Source organism: Balaenoptera borealis (assembly GCF_965194805.1).
Source record: "Balaenoptera borealis genome assembly, chromosome: 8".
NCBI classification, from domain to species: Eukaryota; Metazoa; Chordata; class Mammalia; order Artiodactyla; family Balaenopteridae; genus Balaenoptera; species Balaenoptera borealis.
Genome location: NC_138865.1, coordinates 89,181,382 through 89,204,240, shown reverse-complemented (window position 1 = coordinate 89,204,240; position 22,859 = coordinate 89,181,382). Strand labels below are relative to the sequence as shown.

Sequence of the window (22,859 nt, the reverse complement as noted above, 5' to 3'; positions counted from 1 at the left end):
GGGTTTTAGGGGAAACTAGCCACCAGAGGGTAAGGTTTCTGGGGAGAGCGGGTAGAAGGTTCACCTGGAGAATTTGACAAGAGGCAGATCTTGGGGAGCCCTGAATGCCCCATCCCAGTGTTGGAGAGAAAACGCTAGTCACCAAAGAAGCCGAAAGACCAGGAAGGAACCTTTTGGAATTGGCCCAGCAAGAGGGACTGAGGTCCTGGACAAGAGACAGTGGCACCGAAGCCAATGAGGAAGGACAGAGCAGCTGAGAAGCCTTTCAGGGATGGAGCCCAAAGCCAAGGCCATTCGGGGACTGGCAAGAGTAGCGAATGAGAGCTGTCTGTGTTGGCAGCAAAGCCCTGTTCGAAGGGCAAGGCCTTATTCTTAAAAATCACTGGAAGCTCGAGAAGCCTGCCTCCTCCTTGCTGCCGTTGCTCTGGTTATTCCTGGGGCAGCAGCTGGCACAGGCAGGCCTGCATTAAACACCTGCCAGATGGATGAGTGGTTAGATGACAGGATGGACAGATCCTGGATTCAGAGAGAACTTAGCTTCTTAGCACCACCATCAGCGTCTTAGCCAAAGCGAATCCAAGGGCCTTCCTAGTGAGCAGCCTGCGAGCCTTCACTAACACCCCCCTTCCTTCTCTCCCTGCCACAGCATCCAGCGCCGGCTGTCCCTCCAGCTCCCCATCCTCCACCACGCCTACCTCCCATCCATTGGAGGCGTGGACGCCAGCTGTGTCAGCCCCTGCGTCAGCCCCACCGCCAGCCCCCGCCACAGACACGTGCCACCCTCCTTCCGAGTTATGGTCTCGGGCCTGTGAGGGCGGGAGGCCTGGGGCCGGGGCCTCCCCCGCGACGGAACCACACGGAGCAGAGGGATCTGCTACAGGAACCCTGTCAGCTGTGGCCGCGGAGAAGCTGGCGCCACGGCTGGCCTTGCGGGACTGCTCGGATGGCACGGAGTGCACAGGATGGGGGGCACTTGGCACCTGACCTCGCGCCTTATTTGTGAAGTTTTTATTCTTTCACAAAGAAGAGGAATGAAAATGACTTCTTCCTTAATGTCTGCAAAGGAGGAGGAGCTAGGATATTTGAAACTTGGCAAAAAAAAAATCCTAGACAAGGAGAAAGTCACTAGAACTACAGCTAGAAGTCACTGAGTGGCCCTGAGCAGCCTTGAGAAGAGGCGAGGGGCTTCTGGAGAAACCGCCTCTGCCTCTGCACACATGCCACCGGCTGTGGCCCCCCAGGCCAGCCCTTCTCCCCTCTGGGGAAGGAGGTGGGCGGGGCAGCCAGGGTCCCAGCTGCCAGTCCAGCCAACCCCAGCCTTCCTGGAACAGGGAGTCTGCAGGGAGGGCAGCCGGGCACAGCTCTGCGGGCCGAGGGCTGGGGTACCGGAGCAGGCTGACTCGCATGCCTCCCGGTGGGACCTTACTCTCTGATAAATGCCACACATTAATACAATAACACCCGTTCCGGGACCGTGGGGATTTAGGGCACGTCACTGCAGACACACTCTGCAGCATTCACCCACAGTCGGCCATGCACCCACCACGTCGGCCATGTCCTCGTGTTCGTATCAGGTGTTCCCCGTAATAAGGGGGGCACCCGAGCTAATCATAGAATGTCTGTTCCCAGCAAACACGATAAAGAAAGATTGTGCACTTTAACCTCTCTCATCAGGGCCCAAGGGCTGGCTGGGGTTTTGTTTTGTTTTTTTCCACTGACTTTGTTTCTGACCAAAGTGAATCGGGGGCATCTGCGAGAAGACATCCCTGTAAGGGGGGAGAGAGTTGCTAGCTGAGGGCTTCCCTTAACTTCCAGAAGGCAGCCTTCATTGGGACAAGCCGGCAAGCTCTGCCCTTGGGGGTCCCAGGGGTGATCAATCAGCACACTGATTCTCATTCATAGGATCACTCTTCCCTTTTAAACGAACCCCAAAGAGCACTGGCCTGGGAGTCACACAGACCTGGGTTCAAGCCCTTGCTCCACTGCTAACTCCCTCCATGACCTTGGGCAAGTCACTTGTGTCTCTCTGAGCCTCAGTTTCCCCTCTCTAACAAATTGGGGTTGAAATAACACCTGTCCTGCCCTACCTCACAGGGTCACTCTGAAGATCAAAACTTGATCTCATCCAGGAAAGCTTCATACCAAACAGTGAAGCGGCCCTGACCCATGAGGTATCAGGATGACCATGACCTTCAGCCCTCAGGACAGACGGGGCTGTGGCCCAGAGAAACTCCCAGCACAGCCCTCTACCAGGATCCACCTGGCTGGAGAGAGGTGGATCCCGACGATTTCTGTGACATTCCTGGGACAGGTTCATTTGCTAAAGAAAGGCCTGAATAACAATGTCCCGGACGTCTGCACAACTGAGCAGTCGCTCAACTCCCTAAAGAAACCTAATGGCAGCTTCAACAGGCAGGCAATAATCTCTTCCCAGACCACTAAAGTCAGGAATACAGTGTTGTCACCACCAGGGTTTGACAAAAGGGCCCACGGGAATCTTACCATTGCCAACATTTCAAAACACCCTATTTCACGTAGCATAGAGTTCCCCTCCCCTCCCCCAAAGAGAGGTTATGGAGGTACTGTAGCTTTTAGGGGAAAAAAAAATGTTAACACATCACAGGTCAAGTTGAAGTCACTGTCTGTTTAGGCACTAAAAATCGGTGTTGTCACTCACTGTGTACTACAGTATTTACTTGCTTTCTTGATTTCACCAAACCAGATTTAATTTAAAGGACCACATTAATTTTTCAAAGGGAAAGAAACAATTCATTGTACATAATGTATACACACACACAAAAACAATACCTGTAGAAATATTAATCCAGCATAGCAGGAAAGAAAAAAAGAAACAAAAGTACTGGACAGTCAGAGGTGAGTGTGTGCATCTGTGACCCACTGTGACTCCTGAGCGTGCACAGTCTTCTAGGTTAACCCACACAGTACATTCTCTGTCTTAATGATACTGTAGGTTCACCTGTTGTTTTTTTTTAATTTCCCCACAAATAACAAGACCCACAGAAGTGACTCTAGCTATTTAACGGTTCTGTCCTTTTATATGCAGCAAATACACCATACACTTCCGAAGAGGCTTCAGCCTGAAGGTGTTTTCCAATGATGTTAGTGCACAAACGCTTTAAATTAGACTGGAACTGCCAGAATCAAATGTAAATGAGGAATTTCTCGTATCCCTATTGCATGGTATCAATTTTTAATAAATTGTTGCAAATTTGTTTTTATGAATAAAAGGAAGAAAACTGTTGTCTTTAATGCCTACTCTTCCCAAAATGCAGGTCAAATCAGGCCATATTCTCCTGCTAAGAAACTCAGGGAAAGGCTCTGTGGGGGTGCCTGCTCAGCATGGTCCCTTCCTTCCGAAGCTGCCTTCCCCTGGCTTCTGCAGGCAGTAACAGAGCAGCCTGTTACCATGTGGTGATAGATCCAGGGGTGAGAACCTGACCTGAGCTGGGCCAGTAAGTCCCTTCCCCATGCAGAGAAATTAGCCACGAAAGAGAAAAATGAAGCCAGCACAGAGAAACAGGATCAAGAGATGGGTCCTGATGGTGTCCAAGCACCGGGTCAGCTGTTCCTGAAAGCCAGCAGCACCCTCGTCTTTCCCGTGCTGGGATGTTCAGACCTTCCTCAGATTCTCAGTTCTCCCAATAAATCACCCTTTTTGCCTAGGTTAGTTCAAGTTCAGTTCCCATCAGTTGCAACCAAAAGGTTTCTGACCAGTCTAGAACGCTCACTGCCTCCCCAGGCCCGACTCCCCGCCTCCCCAGCCCCAAGTCCAGGCCATGATAGCCTCTGGAGACTTGGTCTCAAGCTCCTTCCAAACTCATCACCCTCCTCCCCCGGACCCTATAGACTGTTTACACTTCCTCCACTGCACTGGGCCCTCAGCCTGCAGCTCCATCTCAAGTCCACCCCATCCTTCAACGTCCCATCCAAAACCACCTCTTAGTTCCCCCGACTTGAAATCCTCTCTTCCACTGTCCCTCTCTCACCACACCGGGTAAAGGCTCACACTGGCCCTTCCTCTCCACCCCAGACAATGAGCTCCCCAAGGATGGGAGTCACATCTACTTCCTCGCTGTCCCACCCAGCATCAGGCCCTCCCACTGGCTCAGAACAGTCCTTGATGAGGCTTTTGCAGAGTTAAACGTTTTGGCTGAGGCATGTCCATATTGGTTTCCGGGTCTGGAAGACAGAGCGAGGCCAGAGTGGCCAAAATAGGGCAGGGAGGCCTGAGGCCATGTGACTAGGTGTGAGCCCCAGAAATGGGGGGCTGGACCCATAGACTTCACTAGAAGGCTGGACCCAGTCTAGAGTTTCCTAGTACACAGGGTCTTCAGTGGTGAGCCTCCTGAATACTGACCACCTTTTAGACAGCCCTCCTATGGGATATAGGATGTTCAAGGGTGGGGAACAGGTCGAACAAGGTAAGGAACTTACCCAAGGTCACCTAGTGAGTCATGGCAAGGGCAGGAACAGAACCAGAATCCTGATTGGTCTTCCTTCTCGACCTGACCTAGACTCACAGAAATTAAGAGCTAAGAAGGAACTTTGGGGTCATCTTGTCCAACCCCTCACTTTACAGGTGGCGCAAGTGAGGCCCAGTGACAGGAGCCAAGGTCGACCTGAAGGTCCTGAGAGGGCAGGCATGGAACCTGGATTTCCTGGCTTTAAGATCCAGCTCCTTCCTCACGCTTGACCCAGAACTACAGGTAGAACAACCACAGCAGGGAGACATTTCTCCACCACCTCAGGTTCTTGAGAAATCTTCCTATTTTCCCACTAAATATGGAATCAACTGATAAAAAATTTGGTCTTTCCTCTGAACACACCTGAAAAAGAGAAATGCCCACAGGGCTGAAGAAAATGCTCATCACCATCATCAGTAGAGTTCTGCATGCCTTGCTTGGCCTTGGGGAACAGGTGTGTGGTAACAGAAGTCTAAAGGAAAGGACCCAAGAGCAGCGGGCACTTAATTCTTTCACATAAGGTTTTCTTTGTCTTCCTTTGGTTATGATTGGCTTATTTCTGAGGTAAAACTAAAATAAAGACTATTTCCCAGCCTCAAAGAGAGGCAATCTGGAGTTGAAGCCCTTTGAGAAAGAGCTGCTTGGTGGTCTCCTCACCCTGTGCTGTGCAGACAACTCTGGGATCTGCTCTGAAGGAAGATGGGAAGAGGTTTCTAGAAACAGGGAACCTGGGGCACCAGCCAGAGCCCTGACCTTCCAGGCAGTTCCCCACGCTCAGCAGTCTCCTCTCTACAAGGATCTTCCTGGGACCTGACTCTAGAGGCTTAGAAGCCAGTGACACGGAGAGGAGGTGGTGCTGGGTTAAAAAAAAAAAAAACAAACACCAGTGGTCACTGGCTGCTCTGCGGGTCCATCCTGTTCCTGTCCCTCCCCTGGCAGCACAGCCCTGCTTGTTACGGGAGGAGAGGGACCTATGGGAGGGAATCTGGAGGGACCATCCTTGCTACCATCCCTACACACAGGGATTGGCTCAAAGATGTGCTCATTACCTAAGCCCAGCCAATCAGAGCCCTTCCAGGGTTTTGGCCAGAGTTTTCAGGAGGTCTCAAACCTTGCCCTCCAACCAGAGAGAAATGAAAAGAGAGAAACTGAGCTCTGGTGACATCATTTGGGCTCAAGGATCAGCAATCCCTAAAGACACATCTGCCCTTGAGCTTCTCAGTTTTTAGCTAATATTATACATCTCTTTTTCTGCTTACAGAGTAGGGTTTCCATCACTTAGAATCAAAAGAAATCTGTGGGAATCAGGGGGTTCCACATGAGGGCTCTTTGTTGTCTGAAACCTTTGAGAATTCTGCCCTCTTCCCTTCCCCTAGCTTGGAGGAGACATTAGAGAAATAGTTCCCTGTTCCCACACACACCATTGTGCAGGGAGGGTGAGGGCCTTACAAGCCTCAGGAGGCTAAAGAAGGGTCAGTGGGCCAGGCTGTGTAGCCCCAGGAAGGGCTCTGTGTCTGTTCCATGCTCTCTGCCCTTGTCCCCTGCCTGTGCCCCACCTCCCTGGCTGGTCACACCTTACTTGGCCCTGAGGAGCAGGGTTTGTGAGGTCCTGGGCAGTAAATGATTAACACATTCTCTTGAAGAGAAAATGAGTCCCCACCTCACCTCCACCCCATGCCTGAAACCCCTGCCAAGTCCCATAGGCTCAGTCACGCCTGGTCTGAACTTGTGTGGTCCTGGGTGGGTACTGCCTGGACATTACTATTCACCGCCTGGTTCCTCCAGGTCCCACTTGCAGGAGCCCCAAGCCCCCAGTGGGGCATCCACTGAGCCCCTGCTCTTCGTCAGGGCCCGTGCTGGGCACCAGGAAACAACAGTGAACAGGACACAGGTCTCACGAAGCTCACAGAGTAACGGGGGAACAGGCGCATAAAGAAGAAACGATGACGCATATGATAAGCACCGAGCTCAGAATGCAGAGCCAGAGGATGCTTCCTGGCGGGGGGCGGAGGGGTAACCTTCATACAGGGCTGGCTTTGTGGGCATATGACCGGTATAGTTGCTTCCAAGAGTCCCATACTTAGCTTAATGTTCTCCTGTCATTTTAAAATTCTTAATAACTTTTGAGCAAGAGGCCCAGCATTTTCATTTTGTACTGCACCCCACACATTATGTAGCCAGTTCTATACCTAGACCTGAAGATGAGAAGGAGCTAGCCAGCAAAAGACAGAAGGAAGAGGAAGGCATGGGGTGGGAACTGGCAGTCCAACTCCTGGAGAATGCACACACCTGCTGGGGCTGCCCCCCGTCCGCCTCCCCAGGCCAACTGGGTTGTCCCATGTTAATCATTTATACTGGAATCCGTGTGGCCTCAGATCCCTGAAGGTTCGGACAGCATTCATCCTGTCTGTGTATGATGACATGGGTCATAGATCAAAATCTTCAGATCTGGGTGCGGATTTCTACTCCCCCACTCATCTGGCTATGTGGCTTCAGATGATTCACTCAACCTCTCTGAGCTTCTGGTTCCACATCTGTAAAATGGGCATGATATTTCACCCAGGGGCTCATGTAGGTGAAAGTGCTTTGTAAGCACTGAGCTGTATTTGTTCTATTCCCAGACACCAGGAATGTAAAGTGAAGAGCTTCGATAGGTGCAGGGGGTAGCCCATAGTCATCTAACTCCCTAACAACAGAATGCATTTTGGGAAGGAAATTGTTAGGGAGACTATCTTGACAAGCTGTGGGGGAGAAAAGGTGCGATTCTGAAGACAAGGCTTAAAAAGAGACAGGGGAACAGTTCTGGTTGAAAGGACTAGAAATTTGGGAGTGGATGGAGAGAGAAAGGTGACAGAGGAAGGGGGGCAGAGTGGCTGAAAGACTTGGAAGAACAGAAACATCAAACATCTGATGTCAAGTCATTTGTGTTGCTATAAAATAAACCCTCTTCTTCCCTTCACTTCACTCCCTCCCGCAAAATATCCCTAAACCTTCAGTAATGTTTACTATACAAGCAAAAGTCTCGTGGGTTTTAGCAGAAATGAAAGAAAAGGACAAATTCCATGTTTGGATGGAAGCCAAAGTGGGGATAAAAGAAGATGCAGAGGGGAAAATATGCTCCCTACACAAGTAGGAACAGGGAGCCAGAGGTGAGCACGAGTACAAGGTCCGTGGAAATCCACAGAAGCACCGGAAAGGCGCTGGCCTTTTCCAGAGCCAGGTATGGGAGGAATGGGAAGTTTGGATTAATCCCCTCTAGATCTCGCCAGGCAGCATGATCCTTGCTGACATCTAGGTTACATAAGTAACAGGAAACATTTTATCCCTTAGAGCCATAAGTCCCAAAGATCCTGACTGCAAAGGCAGAAATACTATAAAGCAAGAGCAGTAACACCATAGTCAACTGGATCACAAAATAAAGTCCACACACAAACCTCTGGGAGGGTGTAAAATTGGAGAAGCTGCTCAGCCGGCTTTGCACTCGAGGTCATGACTACTCTCTCTGCTCTGGACCACCACGCCCACAGGAGAGGTAGAGCCCTGTGCCAAGAGGAAAAACATTCGCTTTCCCTCCACCTGAATTCCAATGCCAAAGACCTAGGGCAGTGTTTGAAACCACAGGGTCATCTTTTAAGATGCAGTGCTGACTTAAATTGTTTTTATAAAGCAAGTTACCTAAATATGTTCAAATTAGACGTAAACTCATGCTTATATCCTTCATATAAAAGCCAAACAAATTTATAACTTGAATGCAAAGAAAATGACAAAACCAATAAAAACATCTTAACACTGATTTAAAGGGATAGATGACATTTTGCTGAAAAATAAGTTGCAGTTCATAACGCAAGCAGAGCACCAACTGCTCCCAGGCACGTACGTCCCTTTGAGTTCAGCCTGCCTGGTGTGATGACTCAATTATCACACTGCTTTTCTTTATTTAAACTACTGTGAAATTTTCATTTATTCAACACACTGTGATATCATTTGGCCTTCACTCAGCTCTAACACATCACTTCTCTATTAAATCCACTTTTTTTTTTCTCATGAGCCATTGACAGTCACGGGGCCATCCAGATAATACACACAAATCGAATGGTGATTGAGCACTGATGCTCATTAAGCACTAAGCAAAGGGCTTTGCAGGCATAATCTCATTTAGATCTCACAGGGTCCCCAGAGTAGGAACGATTACTGCTGCCCTTTTACAGCTAAAGGCACTCAGGCATAGTGTGTGAGTGTTGTCCCGGGTCACACAGCTGGGATGGAGAGTGGAAATTTGAACACAGCAGTCCGACGCTGGAACACACACCCTCTTTATACTTTCTTAAACAGCCTCATAAGAATTAGCTTGATTCAGATGACCCAGAATATGCCTATTTAATTTGTTTTAGATGATCTTGAAACGAAAACACAATCTTTTAAAATTTTATAGATTTGCACACCTCTGAGATTCATCCAAGGCCATCACCTGAGGCTCTAAACCCTGGTCTGAGCATCTCTGGCCCTGGGCAGTGCGAGCAGGGGGAAACCCTCACTGCACTGAGGCCCAGGCAAGCCAACAGCATGGAAGAAGCTATACAGAGACAAAACTCTACCCAAGCTGCCCACTGCCCAGATCCCCCCACTCCCACCCTTGACCACTGAATCTGGAGCACTCAGGCCTCCAAGATCTGGCAGAAGGACTCTGTCAGCATCCCAAGGCTTAGGAAGCAAGATGGAAGATGCTCACCCTTCTGGGGTGAAATGGCAGCCCTGGATAACATATTCGCTGCTTAGAATGACCAGGCTGGAAAAAACTGGAAACTACCCAAATGCTATCAACAGTAGAAGAGAAAAAAATTTTGATGTAGTATATTCACAGAGTGGAATATCATATACCAGTGAGAACGGGAAGAAGTACAACTACATGTAACAAAAATGAATCTAACAAACACGTGAAGGGAAAGAAGCCAGACATAAAAGAGAATATACTCTAAGATTCCATTAATATAAAGTTCAAAAACAAGTAAAACTAACCTATTAAACATCAGAATAGTGGTTACCCTTCGCAGGAACAGGCAGTGGGGAAGACGGTATGAGGAGGGCTCCTGAATGCTTGATGTGTTCTGATTTTTTACCTGAGCACTGGGTTGGTTGTATTCTCTTCATGAAAATTCTTTGAACTGTACACTTATGTGTGATTATATATGTATATATACAAACATATACATAAAACCACAAACATGTATGTATATGTATACAAGACACACACACACACACACACACACACACACACACACACCCCATATATATATAATCACACATCGTAAGTACATACCTCAATAAAATATGCCTTTTCCTGGGCAGGAAAAAAATGTAGTCTATGAAGATTCTACAGCATAAAGACAAACATTATACAATAAGCTAAGACTGAACATACTTTGGGGAAAGATTTCCCTCAGGAAATAGAAGTAAATGTCAAATCTCATCTGCTCTGTAGTTTCAAGAAAAACTAGTAAAACCTGGTTTCTATGAGACATGAGTACAGATAAACTGATGAAACAATGGGCTGAGAAGAAAAGAAGAAAAGGTAGGAAGAGAAGGAAGGAGGAGGGAGGGAGGGATCAAGGAAGTGTCAGAAGCCCACGCATTCTGGGAGGTATTCAAGATGACAGTGTAAAAGGACATGAAACTCACCTCCTCCCACAAATACATCAAAAATACATCTACAGGGGGAATTCCCTGGAGGTACAATGGTTAGGACTCCGCACTCTCAGTGCTGAGGGCCCGGGTTCAATCCCTCATCAGGGAACTAAGATCCCACAAGCTGTGCAGTATGGCCAAAATTAATTAAATTAAATTAAATTAAATTTTTAAAAAATTAAAACAAAAAAATACATCTACAGGGATTGGAAATAAGATGGCGGAGTAGAAGGACTTGAGCTCACCTCCTCTGATGAAAACACCAAAATCACAACTAATTGTTGAACAACCACTGACCAAAAAAAAGACTGGAGCCTACCAAAAAAGATACTCTACATCCAAAGACAAAGAAGAAGACACAATGAGACAGTAAGAGGGGTGCTTTCGTGATATAATCAAATCCCATACTGCCAGTGGGCGACCCACAAACTGGAAAATAATTATATTGCAGAGGTTCTCCCACAGGAGTGGGAGTTCTGAGCCCGTCAGGCTCCTCACCCTGGGGATCTGGCATCAGGAGGAGGAGCCCCCAGGGCATTTGGCATTGAAGGCCAGCAGAGCTTGAGTGCAGGAGCTCCACAGGACTGGGGGAAACAGAGACTCCACTCTTAGAGGGCGCACATGAGGTTTCACAAGCACTGGGACACAGGGCAAAGCAGTAACTCCACAGGAGCCTGGGCCAGACCTACCTGCAGGTCTTGGAGGGTCTCCTGGGGAGGTGGGGGTTGGCTGTGGCCCACTGTGGGGGCAAGGACACTTGTGGCAGAGGTCCCTGGGGAATATTCCCTAGCATGAGCTCCTGGAGGTTGGAGGTTGCCAGTTTGGCACCAAGAACTTGCCCCCCCCAGTAGCCTGCAGGCTCCAGTGCAGGGATGCCTCAGGCCGAACAAGCAACAGGGTGGGAACACAGCCCCAGGTATCAACAGACAGGCTGCCTAAAGTCTTCCTGAGCCCACAACCACACCTAGCCACTCCCCTTGACATGGCCCTGCCCACCAGAGGGACAAGATCCAGCTCTACCCACCAGTGGGCAGGCACCAGTCCCTCCCACCAGGAAGCCTGCACAAGCCCCTGGCCCAACCTCACTCACCAGGGGGTAGATACCAGAGGCAAGAAAAACTACAATCCTGCAGCCTGTGGAACAAAGCCCACAAACACAAAAAGTTCGACAAAATGAGATGACAGAGAAATATGCTCCAGACGAAGGAAGAAGACAAAACCCCAGAAGAACAACTAAGTGAAGTGGAGATAGGCAATCTGCCTGAAAAAGAATTCAGAATAATGATAGTAATAATAAAATAAATTTTAAAAAATAAGTAATAATAAAGATGATCCAAGATCTCAGAAAAAGAATGGAGGCACAGATGAAGATACAAGAAATGTTTAGCAAAGAGCTAGAAGATTTAAAGAACAAACAAACAGACATGAACAATATAATAACTGAAATAAAAAATACACTAGAAGGAATCAATCACAGAATATATGAGGCAGAAGAACGAATAAGTGAGCTGGAAGACAGACTGGTGGAAATCACTAACACGGAACAGAATAAAGAAAAAAAGAAGGTCAAGAAATGAGGACACGGGACTTCCCTGGTGGCACAGTGGTTGAGAATCTGCCTGCCGATGCAGGGGACATGGGTTTGAGCCCTGGTCCGGGAAGATCCCACACGCCATGGAGCAACTAAACTTGTGCGCCACAACTACTGAGCCTGTGCTCAAGAGCCCGTGAGCCACAACTACTGAAGCCCACGTGCCACAACTACTGAAGCCCGCGCGCCTAGAGCCGGTGCTCCACAACAAAAGAAGCCACCACAATGAGAAGCCCGTGCACTGCAACAAAGAGTAGCCCCTGCTCTCCACAACTACAGAAAGCCCACGTGCAGCAACAAAGACCCAATGCAGCCAAAAATAAAAGTAATTAACTAATTAAAAAAAAAAAAAAGAAATGAGGACAGTCTAAGAGACCTCTGCACCAACAATAAATGCACCAATATTTGCATTATAGGAGTCCCAGAAGGAGAAGAGAAAAAAAAAGGGACCTAAGAAAATATCTGAAAAGATAATAGCTGAAAAATTCCCTAACATGCAAAAGGAAACAGTCACCCAAGTCCAGGAAGCACAGAGAGTCCCAGGCAGGATCAACCCAAAAAGGAACACGCCAAGACACATAGTAATCAACTTGACAAAAATTAAAGACAAAGGAAAATATTAAAAGCAACAAGGGAAAAGCAACAAATAACATACAAGGGAATTCCCATAAGGTTATCAGTTGATTTCTCAGCAGAAATCCTGCAGGCCAGAAGGGAGTAGCATGATATATTTAAAGTGATGAAAGAGAAGAACCTACAACCAAGAAGACTCTACCCAGCAAGACTCTCATTCAGATTCGACAGAGAAATCAAAAGCATTACAAACAAGCAAAAGCTAAGAGAATTCAGCACCACCAGACCAGCTTTGCAACAAATGCTAAAGGAACTTCTCTAAGCAGAAAAGAAAAGGCCAAACTAGAAACAAGAAAATGACAAATGGAAAAGCCCACCAGTAAAGGCAAACATACATAAAGGCAGGAAATCATCCACATACAAATATGGTATCAAAACCAGAAATCGTGAGGATAGTACAAATGCAGAATATTGGAAATGCATTTGAAATTAAGAGACCAGCAACTTAAAGCATCTTGTACATACATAGACTGCTATATCAAAACCTCATGGTAGGACTCCCCTGGCGGCGCAGTGGTTGAGAATCTGCCTGCCAATGCAGGGGACACGGGTTCGAGCCCTGGTCTGGGAAGATCCCACATGCTGCGGAGCGACTAAGCCCGTGAGCCACAACTACTGAGCCTGCGCGTCTGGAGCCTGTGCTCCACAACGGGAGAGGCCGCGACGGTGAGAGGCCCGCACACCGCGATGAAGACTGGCCCCCGCTCACCGCAACTGGAGAAAGCCCTCGCACAGAAATGAAGACCCAACACAACCAAAAATAAATATAAATTAATTAATTAATTTAAAAAAAAAAACCTCATGGTAACCGCAAACCAAAAAACTAGAGTAGATACACACACGAAAAAGAAAAAACAATCCAAACACAACACTAAGGACAGTCATCAGGGAGTTCTCTGGCTGTCCAGTGGTTAGGACTTGGCACTTTCACTGCTGGGGCCTGGGTTCAATCCCTGCTTGGGGAACTAAGATCCTGCAAGCCACAAGTGCACAGCCACAAATAAAAAAAAAAAAAAAGATAGTCATCAAATCACAAGAGAAGAGAACAAAAGAGGAAGGGACGAAAAAACACCTACAAAAACAAATCCAAAACAATTAACAAAATGGCAATAAGAACATACATATCAATAATTACCTTAAATGTAAATGGATTAAATCCTCCAACCAAAAAACACAGACTGGCTGAATGGATACAAAAACAAGACCTGTACATATGCTGTCTACAAGGGACTCACTTCAGATCTAGGGACACATACAGACTGAAAGTGAGAGGATGGAAAAAGGTATTCCATGCAGATGGAAATGAAAAGAAAGCTGGAGTAGCAATACTCATATCAGACAAAATAGACTATAAAATACACTGTTACAAGAGACAAAGGACACTACATAATGATCAAAGGATCAATCCAAGAAGATATAATAATTGTAAAAATAATTGTAAATATATATATATATATTTATAATATATATATAATATATATAATATATATTATATATATAATATATATATTATATATATTATATATATAATATATAATATATATAAGGTAAATGCTAACAGCCATAAAAGGAGAAATTAACAGTAACACAATAATAGTGGTCTGTCCATTGATGTAAGTAACACTTACATCAATGGACTGATCATCCGGAAAGAAAATCAATAAGGAAACAGAAGCCTTAAATGACACGCTTGACAAGCTGATCTTAACTGATATCTATAGAACATTCCATCCAAAAGCAGCAGAATACACATTCTACTCAAGTGCACATGGAATATTCTCCAGTAAAGATCAAAGCAAGCCTCAGTAAATTTAAGAAATCTGAAATCATATCAAGAGTCTTTTCTGACCACAACACTATGAGATTAAAAATCAACTACAAGAAATAAAAACTGGGCTTCCCTGGTGGCGCAGTGGTTGAGAATCTGCCTGCCAATGCAGGGGACACGGGTTCGAGCCCTGGTTTGGGACGATCCCACATGCCACGGAGCGACTAGGCCCATGAGCCACAATTACTGAGCCTGCACATCTGGAGCCTGTGCTCCGCAACAAGAGAGGCCGTGATAGCCCGCGCACCGTGATGAAGAGTGGCCCCCGCTTGCCGCAACTAGAGAAAGCCCTCGCACAGAAACGAAGACCCAACACAGCCAAAAATAAATAAATAAATAAAATTTAAGAAATAAAAACTGTAAAAAACACAAACACGTGGAGGCTAAACAATATGTTACTAAACAACCAATGGATCACTGAAGAAATCAAAGAGGAAATTGAAAAATACCTAGAGAGAAATTAAAACGAAAGAATGCTGATCCAAAACCTATGGGATGCAGCAAAAGCAGTTCCAAGAGGGAAGTTTATAGCAATACAATCTTACCTCAGGAAACAAGAAAAATCTCTAATAAACAATCTAACCTTACAATTAAAGTAACTAGAGAAAGAAGAACAAACAAAACTCAAAGTTAGTAGAAGAAAAGAAATCAGAAAGATCAGAGCAGAAATAAATGAAATAGAGACAAAGAAAACAACAGAAAAGATCAATGAAACTAAAAGCTGGTTCTTTGAAAAGATAAACAAAATTGATAAACTTTTAGCAAGACATCAAGAAAAAAAGGGAGAGGGTTCAAATCAATAAAATTAGAAATGAAAAAGGAATAATTACAGCTGACACCGCAGAAATACAAAGGATCATAGGAGACTACTACAAGCAACTGTATGCCAATAAAATGGACAACCTGGAAGAAATGGAAAAATTCTTAGAAAGGTACAATCTTCCAAGACTGAACAAGGAAGAAATAGAAAATATGAACAAACCAATCACAAGTACTGAAATTGAAACTGTGATTAAAAACTTCCAACAAACAAAAGTCCAGGACCAGATGGCTTCACAAAAGAATTCTATCAAACATTTAGAGAAGAGTTAACATCTATCCATCTGAAACTATTCCAGAAAAATTGCAGAGGGAGCAACGCTTCCGAACTCATTCAATGAGGAAATAAATAAAATAGAGATTAAAAAACAATAGAAAAAAACCCAATAAAACCAAGAGCTGGTTCTTTGAAAGGGTAAACAAAATTGACAAACCCCTGGACAGGTTCACCAAGAAGAAAAGAGAGAAGACCCAAATAAACAAAAGAAATGAAAGAGGAGAAATCACAACTGACACCGTGGAAATACAAAAAATCATGAGAGAATACTATGAACAATTATATGCCAACAAATTCAACAACTAGAAATGGACAACTTTCTAAAAACATACAGCCCACCAAAACTGAATCAAGAAGAAACAGATAACTCAAACAGACCCATCTCTAGAAGTGAAACAGAATCTGTAATTTTAAAAACTCCCCACAGACAAAAGTCCAGGGCCAGATGGCTTTACAGGCAAATTCTACCAAACATAAAAGGAAGAACTTACACCAATCCTCCTCAAACTCTTCCAAAAGACTGAAGAAGAAAGAACACTCCCAAAGACATTCTATTAAGCCACCATCACCCTGCTACCAAAACCAGACAAAGACACTACCAAAAAAAATGACAGGCCAGTATCTTTGACGAATACAAATGTAAAACTTCTCAACAAAATATCAGCAAATCGAATCCAACAACACATAAAATAGATCATACATCACAACCAGACTGGATTCATCCCAGGGTCACAAGGATGGTTCAACATATGCAAATCAATGTGATACACCACATCAACAAAAGAAAAGGCAAAACCCACATGATCATCTCAGTAGATGCAGGAAAAGCATTTGACAAAATTCAACATCCATTAATGATAAAAACTCTTACCAAAGTGTGTATAGAGGGAACATATCTCAACATAATAAAAGCTATTTATGACAAACCAGCAGCCAACATAATACTCAACAGTGAAAACCTGAACGCCTTCCCACTAAAACCTGGAACAAGACAAGGATGCCCACTCATCACTTTTTTCAACATTTGGAAGTCAAACATTTGGAAGTCCTAGCTACAGCAATCAGACAAGAAAAATAAATAAAAGGTATTCTAATTGGTAGGGAAGAGGTAAAACTGTCATTATATGCAGATGACATATATAGAAAACCCTGAAGACGCCACACAAAAACTACTACAACTGATAAACAAATTCAGCAAGGTAACAGGATACAAGGTTAACATACAGAAATCGGTTGCAGGGCTTCCCTGGTGGCGCAGTGGTTAAGAATCCGCCTGCCAATGCAGGGGACACGGGTTCAAGCCCTGGTCCGGGAAGATCCCACGTGCCGCGGAGCAACTAAGCCCATGTGACACAACTGCTTAGCCTGCGCTCTAGAGCCCACAAGCCACAACTACTGAGCCCACACGCCACAACTATTGAAGCCCACGCGCCTAGAGCCTGTGCTCCGCAACAAGAGAGGCCACCGCAATGAGAAGCCCGCGCATCTCAACGAAGAGCAGACCCTGCTCGCTGCAACTAGAGAAAGCCCGCGGGCAGCAATGAAGACCCAACGCAGCCAAAAATAAATAAATAAATAAATAAATCTATTTAACAAAAAAAAAGAAAGAAATCGGTTGCATTTCTTTACACTAACAATGAACTATCAGAAAGGGAATGCAAACAAACAATTCCTTTTTAAACCTCAGCAAAAAAAAAAAAAAAAAAAAAAAGAATACTTAGGAATAAACCTCACCAAGGACATGAAAAACTTATATGGTGAGAATTACAAAACACTGATAAAGGAAACTGAAGATGATTCAAAGAGATATCCCATGCTCTTGGATTGGAAGAATTAATATTATTAAAATGGTCATACTACCCAAAGCAATCTACAGATTTAAAGCAATCCCTATCAAATTATCCATGACATTTTGCACAGAACTAGAATAAATAATCCTAAAATGTATACGGAACCATAAAGGACCCAGAATTGCCAAAGTCATTCTGTGGAAGAAAAAAGAAAAAGCAAGAAGCATAACCCTCCCAGACTTCAGACAATACTACAAAGCTACAGTAATCAAAACAGTGTGGTATTGGCACAAAAACAGACATATGGATCAACAGAACAGAATAGAGAGCCCAGAAATAAACCCACACACCTATGGGCAATTAATCTCAACAAAGGAGGCAAGAATATCCAATGGGGAAAAGACAGTCTCTTCAGCAAGTGGTATTGGAAAAGTTGGACAGCTCCATGTAAATCAATGAAGTTAGAGCACACCCTTACACCATACACAAAAATAAACTCAAAATGGCTTAAAGACTTAAATATAAGACATGACGCCGGGCTTCCCTGGTGGCGCAGTGGTTGAGAGTCTGCCTGCTAGTGCAGGGGACACGGGTTCGAGCCCTGGTCTGGGAGGATCCCACATGCCGCGGAGCGGCTGGGCCCGTGAGCCACAATTACTGAGCCTGCGCGTCTGGAGCCTGTGCTCCGCTACAAGAGAGGCCGCGATGGTGAGAGGCCCGCGCACCGCGATGAAGAGTGGCCTCCGCTTGCCACAACTGGAGAAAGCCCTCGCACAGAAACGAAGACCCAAAACAGCCATAAATAAATAAATAGATAGATAGATAGATAGATAAATAAATTTATAAAAAAAAAAAAAAAAAAAAAAGACATGACGCCATAAAACTCCCAGAAGAGAACATAGGCAAAACATTTTCTGACATAAATCTGACCAATGTTTTCTTAGTTGTCTCCCAAGGCAATAGAAATAAAAGCAAAAAGAAACAAATGGGACCTAATCAAACTTACAAGTTTCTGTACAGCAAAGGAAACCATAAACAAAATGAAAATACAACCAACGGACTGGGAGAAAATATTTGCAAATGATGCAACCAACAAGGGCTTAATTTCCAAAATATACAAACAGCTCATACAACTCAATAACAAAAAAACAAACAACCCAATCAAAAAATGGGCATAAGATCTAAATAGACATTTCTCCAAATAAGACATACAGATGGCCAAAAATCACATGAAAAGATGCTCATCATCACAAATTATTAGAGAAATGCAAATCAAAACTACACTGAGGTACCACCTCACACCAGTCAGAATGGCCATCATTAAAAAGTCTATAAATAATAAATGTTGGAGAGGGTGTGGAGAAAAAGGGACCCTCCTACACTGTTGGTGGGAATGTAAATTGGTGCAGCTATTATGGAAAACAGTATGGAGATTCCTCAAAACTAAAAACAGAGTTGCCATATGATTCAGCAATCCCACTCCTGGGCATATACCTGGACAAAACTATAATTCGATTATAGCTACATGCAAAAGAATTAAATTGGACTACTTTCCCACACCATGAACAAAAATCAATTCAAAATGGATTAAAGACCTAAATGTAAGACCTGAAACCTTAAAACTTCTAAAAGAAAACATAGGCAGTATGCTCTTTGACATCAGTCTTGGTAATATTTTTTTTGGATGTCTCCTTAGGCAAGGGAAACAAAAGCAAGAAATAAACAAATGGGACTACATCAAACCAAAAAGCCATTGCACAGTGAAGGAAACTATCAACAAAACGAAAAGGCTGCCTACTGAATGAGAGAAAATACTTGCAAACAATTTATATGATAAGGGGTTAATATCCAAAATACACAAAGAACTCATATGACTCAACGTCAAAAAAACAAACAACCCAATTAAAAAATGGGCAGAGAGAAATGAAGACCCAACACAGCCAAAAATAAATAAATAAAGATACCTCTCCATTTAAAAAAAAAAAAATGGGCAGAGGATATAAACAGACATTTTTCCAAAGACATACAGATGGCCAACAAGTATATGAAAAGATACTCAATATCACTAATCATCAGGGAAATGCAAATCAAAACCACAATGAGGTATCACCTCACAGCCATCAGAATGGCTATTATCAAAAAGATAACAAATAACAAGTGTTGGTGAGGATGTGGAGAAAAGAGAATCCTCATGCACTGTTGGTGGGAATGTAAATTGGTACAGCCACTATGGAAAACAGTATGGAGATTCCTCAGAAAATCAAAAATAGAACTACCATACAATCCAGCAAACACTAATTTGAAAAGATACGTGCACCCCTATGTTCATAGCAGCATTATTTACAATAGCCAAGATATGAAAGCAGCCTAAGTGCCCATCAGTAGATGAATGGAAAAAGAAGATGTGGCATATATACACAATGGAATATTACTCGGCCATAAAAAAGAATGAAATCTTGCCATATGCGACAACATGGATGGACCTAGAGGGCATTATGCTAAGTGAAAAAAAATTAGACAGAGAAAGGCAAATACTGTATAATTTCACTTATATGTGGAATCTAAAAAAACAAAATAGGGACTTCCCTGGCGGTCCAGTGGTTAAGACTCCATGCTTCCATTGCAGGAGGCATGGGTTTGATCCCTGTCAGGGAACTAAGATCCCGCATGCCACACAGTGCAGCCAAAAAAATAAAAAATAAAATAAACAAATGAACAAACATAACAAAACAGAAACAGGGTCAGAGATACAGAGAACAAACAGGTGGTTGCCAGAGAGGAGGGGGTTGGGGGGAGGAGAGAAACAGGTGAGGGAGATTAAGAGGTACAAACTTCCAGCTGCAAAATAAATGAGTCACAGGTATGAAATGTACAGTGTGAGAGATACAGTCAATAATTATTTAATATCTTTGTATGGTAACAGAGTGTAAATAGATTTATTGCAGTGATCATTTTGCAATGTATAAAAATATCGAATCACTATGCTGTGCACCAGGAACTAACAGAGTGTTGTAGGTCAATTATACTTCAAAAATAAACCATCACACAAACAAACTCATAAAAAAAAGAGATTAGATTTGTGGTTGCCAGAGGTGGGGTGTAGGGGGGGATTAGATAAAGGCAAAAGGTACAAACTTCCAGTTATAAGATAAGTAAGTACTGGGGATAAAATGTACATGATAAAGATAATTAACACTGCTGTATGTTATATATGAAAGTTGAGAGTAAATCCTAAGAGTCCTCATCACAAGGAAAAAATATTTTTCTATTAAATTTTCTATTTAATTTTGTATCTACATGAGATAATGGATGTTCATTAAACCTACTGTGATAATCATTTCATGATATATCTAATTCACATCATTAGGCTGTACACCTTAAACTTATACAGTGCTGTATGTCGATTATATCTCAATAAAGCTTGGAGAACAAAATAATAAAATAAAATAATGTATTTGAAAATAAAATGTGTCAAATAAACATTAATTCTTTGGGCTTGCTATCAATTGAAAATGATATTACTCAAAAATAAATGTTAGAAATTATATGATGTTTTCCTGACCAGAAAACCTAAAATTTTTAAAACATATTTTAAGTAAGACTGTACTCCTTCCTTAATAAGAGAAAACTGAATTTGTTCCACAGTAAGAGAAGTAAAAAACTCAACAATGAAGGTAACCCCAAATAACTTAAGGCATAATGTTCATTACTGCATGTAACAGACCTTTATATTGAACACAAGAAATACATGATTTTCTTGATAGAAAATCCGTTTCTCTTGCCTTCACTAAATAAATGGGTTAAAGGATAATGTAAAATATATTGGTTTTAAAGATGTCAAATTATTAACCTGCCTGTTTGGGATATATTGTGGGGGGAAGGGGGTATTACTTGGTACCTCTTTTAAGCCCTTTAGCAAAAGAGCCTGGGGGATGCCCAATATACCCAAGGACAGTATACCACAAAGGCCACAAGGTGTCGCTTTCTGACAACCTCTAGCTTTGCAGCTGACACTATCCTCCAAGGGGAAGGAGGGGAAGGTTGAGGGATGTTGACTATACCTTGATGTAATAACCAGAAGTATGTCCATTAGAATATACAACAATTAACACATCTAGATTAACAGAAGTTTCCCTGTAATGTCCCTAAACCTAAAACTTAGATCTTTTTTCCCCTCTTCATCTTCTTTTCCCCTGGAGCAATTCTGAGGGTTTTTTTGTTTTTTGTTTTTTTGCAGCTTGTAGGATCCTAGTTCCCCGACCAGGGATCAAACTCGTGCCCCCTTCAGTGGAAGCGTGGAGTCCCAACCACTGGACCACCATGGAATTCCCACTGTGAGCGTGTTAATATTACTGCAGATTAGGGATACCAACCCCAAAATTTTTCATCATTACCTTTTAGTCTTCACAAACATTCAGTGGGATGCCCTGGGGAGGAATTATGGTCCCTATTTTACAGATGAGAAAACCAAAGCCCAGAAAGGTTGTAATGGGCCAATGAAAATTCCAGTGGCCAGGTTTCCTGATACCCACCAGCCCAGCTGGGGCCTGTACGCCCTGCCTCTCCCCCATCCCTCAGCCTGGAGGTGGTTGGGAGTAGGGTTTGACTATTTTGCTTTTTGGAAATTAACATTAAATATTTTGTATTAAACTGATATGAATTTGTAGCTATTTATGTTTATAAAATAAAGCTTCAGAGAGTTTCCATGGGTGCTCTAAGCCATTATGAGCTGTGCCTGGGATGGGTTTCCAAGGAAGCTCACTCTGTTAGGGGAGTGTATTAGTTTGCTAGGGTTGTCCTAACAAAACACAGCGCTTTAACAACAGAAATCAATTTTCTCACAATTCTGGAGGTTAGAAATCCAAGATCAAGGTGTCAACAGGGCTGGTTTCTTTTGAGGCCACTCTCCTTGGTTTGTAGATGGCTGTCTTCCCTGTGTCTTCACATGGTCTTCCCTGTGTGTGTGTGTGTGTATGTGTGTGTGTGTTCTAATCTCTTCTTATAAAGACACAAGTCAAATTGGAGTAGGGCCCACCTTATGACCTCATTTCACCTTTTTCTTTTAACATCTTTATTGGATTATAAAAAAAATATGGAACGCTTCACGAATTTGCATGTCATCCTTGCGCAGGGGCCATGCTAATCTTCTCTGTATCATTCCCATTTTAGTATATGTGCTGCTGAAGCGAGCACTCATTTCACCTTAATTACCTCTTTAAAGGCCCTATCTCCAAATACAGTCACGTTCTGAGATACTGGGGGTTGGGACTTCAACATATGAATTTAGGGGAGATACAATTCAACCTGTAACAGGGTGAAAAAGTTGAAAAACCTGCAATACCCCTCCCAACTCTTTACCCACAAGAATGACAGTGTTCTAGTCTGTGTCCCAAGGTCACACAGTTAATCATTGGTGTTAGAATTCTAATACTGGAGTCCATATGACACCAGTGACTAAGCACTCAGGCTGAATTTTGATACGTACAGCTTTTATTGTATTCCAGCCTCCTGCACCAAATAGTTTATAATGGCAGCTTCTATTTCCCCTTTTACCCAATAGTTATATAGAAAATTTATTGTTTTTATTTCTAAGGGATTAGATTGTTTAGTTGTTAACTTTTTTATTATTTTCAAGTATTAATGACAAGGTACTTCTGGCACAAAATCTTTTTGGAAACCAAAAATGTCTTTTTGACATGGAACATAATATAAAAAGACTAAATAATCCCTATTTGATTGACCCTACCTTATCATA

At 43.5% G+C, this 22,859-nt stretch overlaps 1 protein-coding gene and 1 long non-coding RNA gene across 4 annotated transcripts in view; one reads left to right on the top strand and one right to left on the bottom strand.

Moving 5' to 3' along the window:
* Positions 1-3,262, top strand: part of GABBR2 (gamma-aminobutyric acid type B receptor subunit 2) — a 363,159-nt gene extending 359,897 nt beyond the window's left edge. For all 3 annotated transcript variants that reach the window (XM_082403891.1, XM_082403890.1, XM_082403892.1), the window contains one exon: positions 647-3,262. In XM_082403891.1, coding sequence (XP_082260017.1) covers positions 647-812 — 166 coding nt within the window. In that variant the 3' untranslated portion in view covers positions 813-3,262. The remainder of the gene's footprint in view (positions 1-646) is intronic.
* LOC309634291 overlaps positions 1-22,859 on the bottom strand; it is a 47,522-nt gene that overhangs the window by 10,789 nt on the left and 13,874 nt on the right. The gene's annotated exons all lie outside the window — the stretch shown is intronic.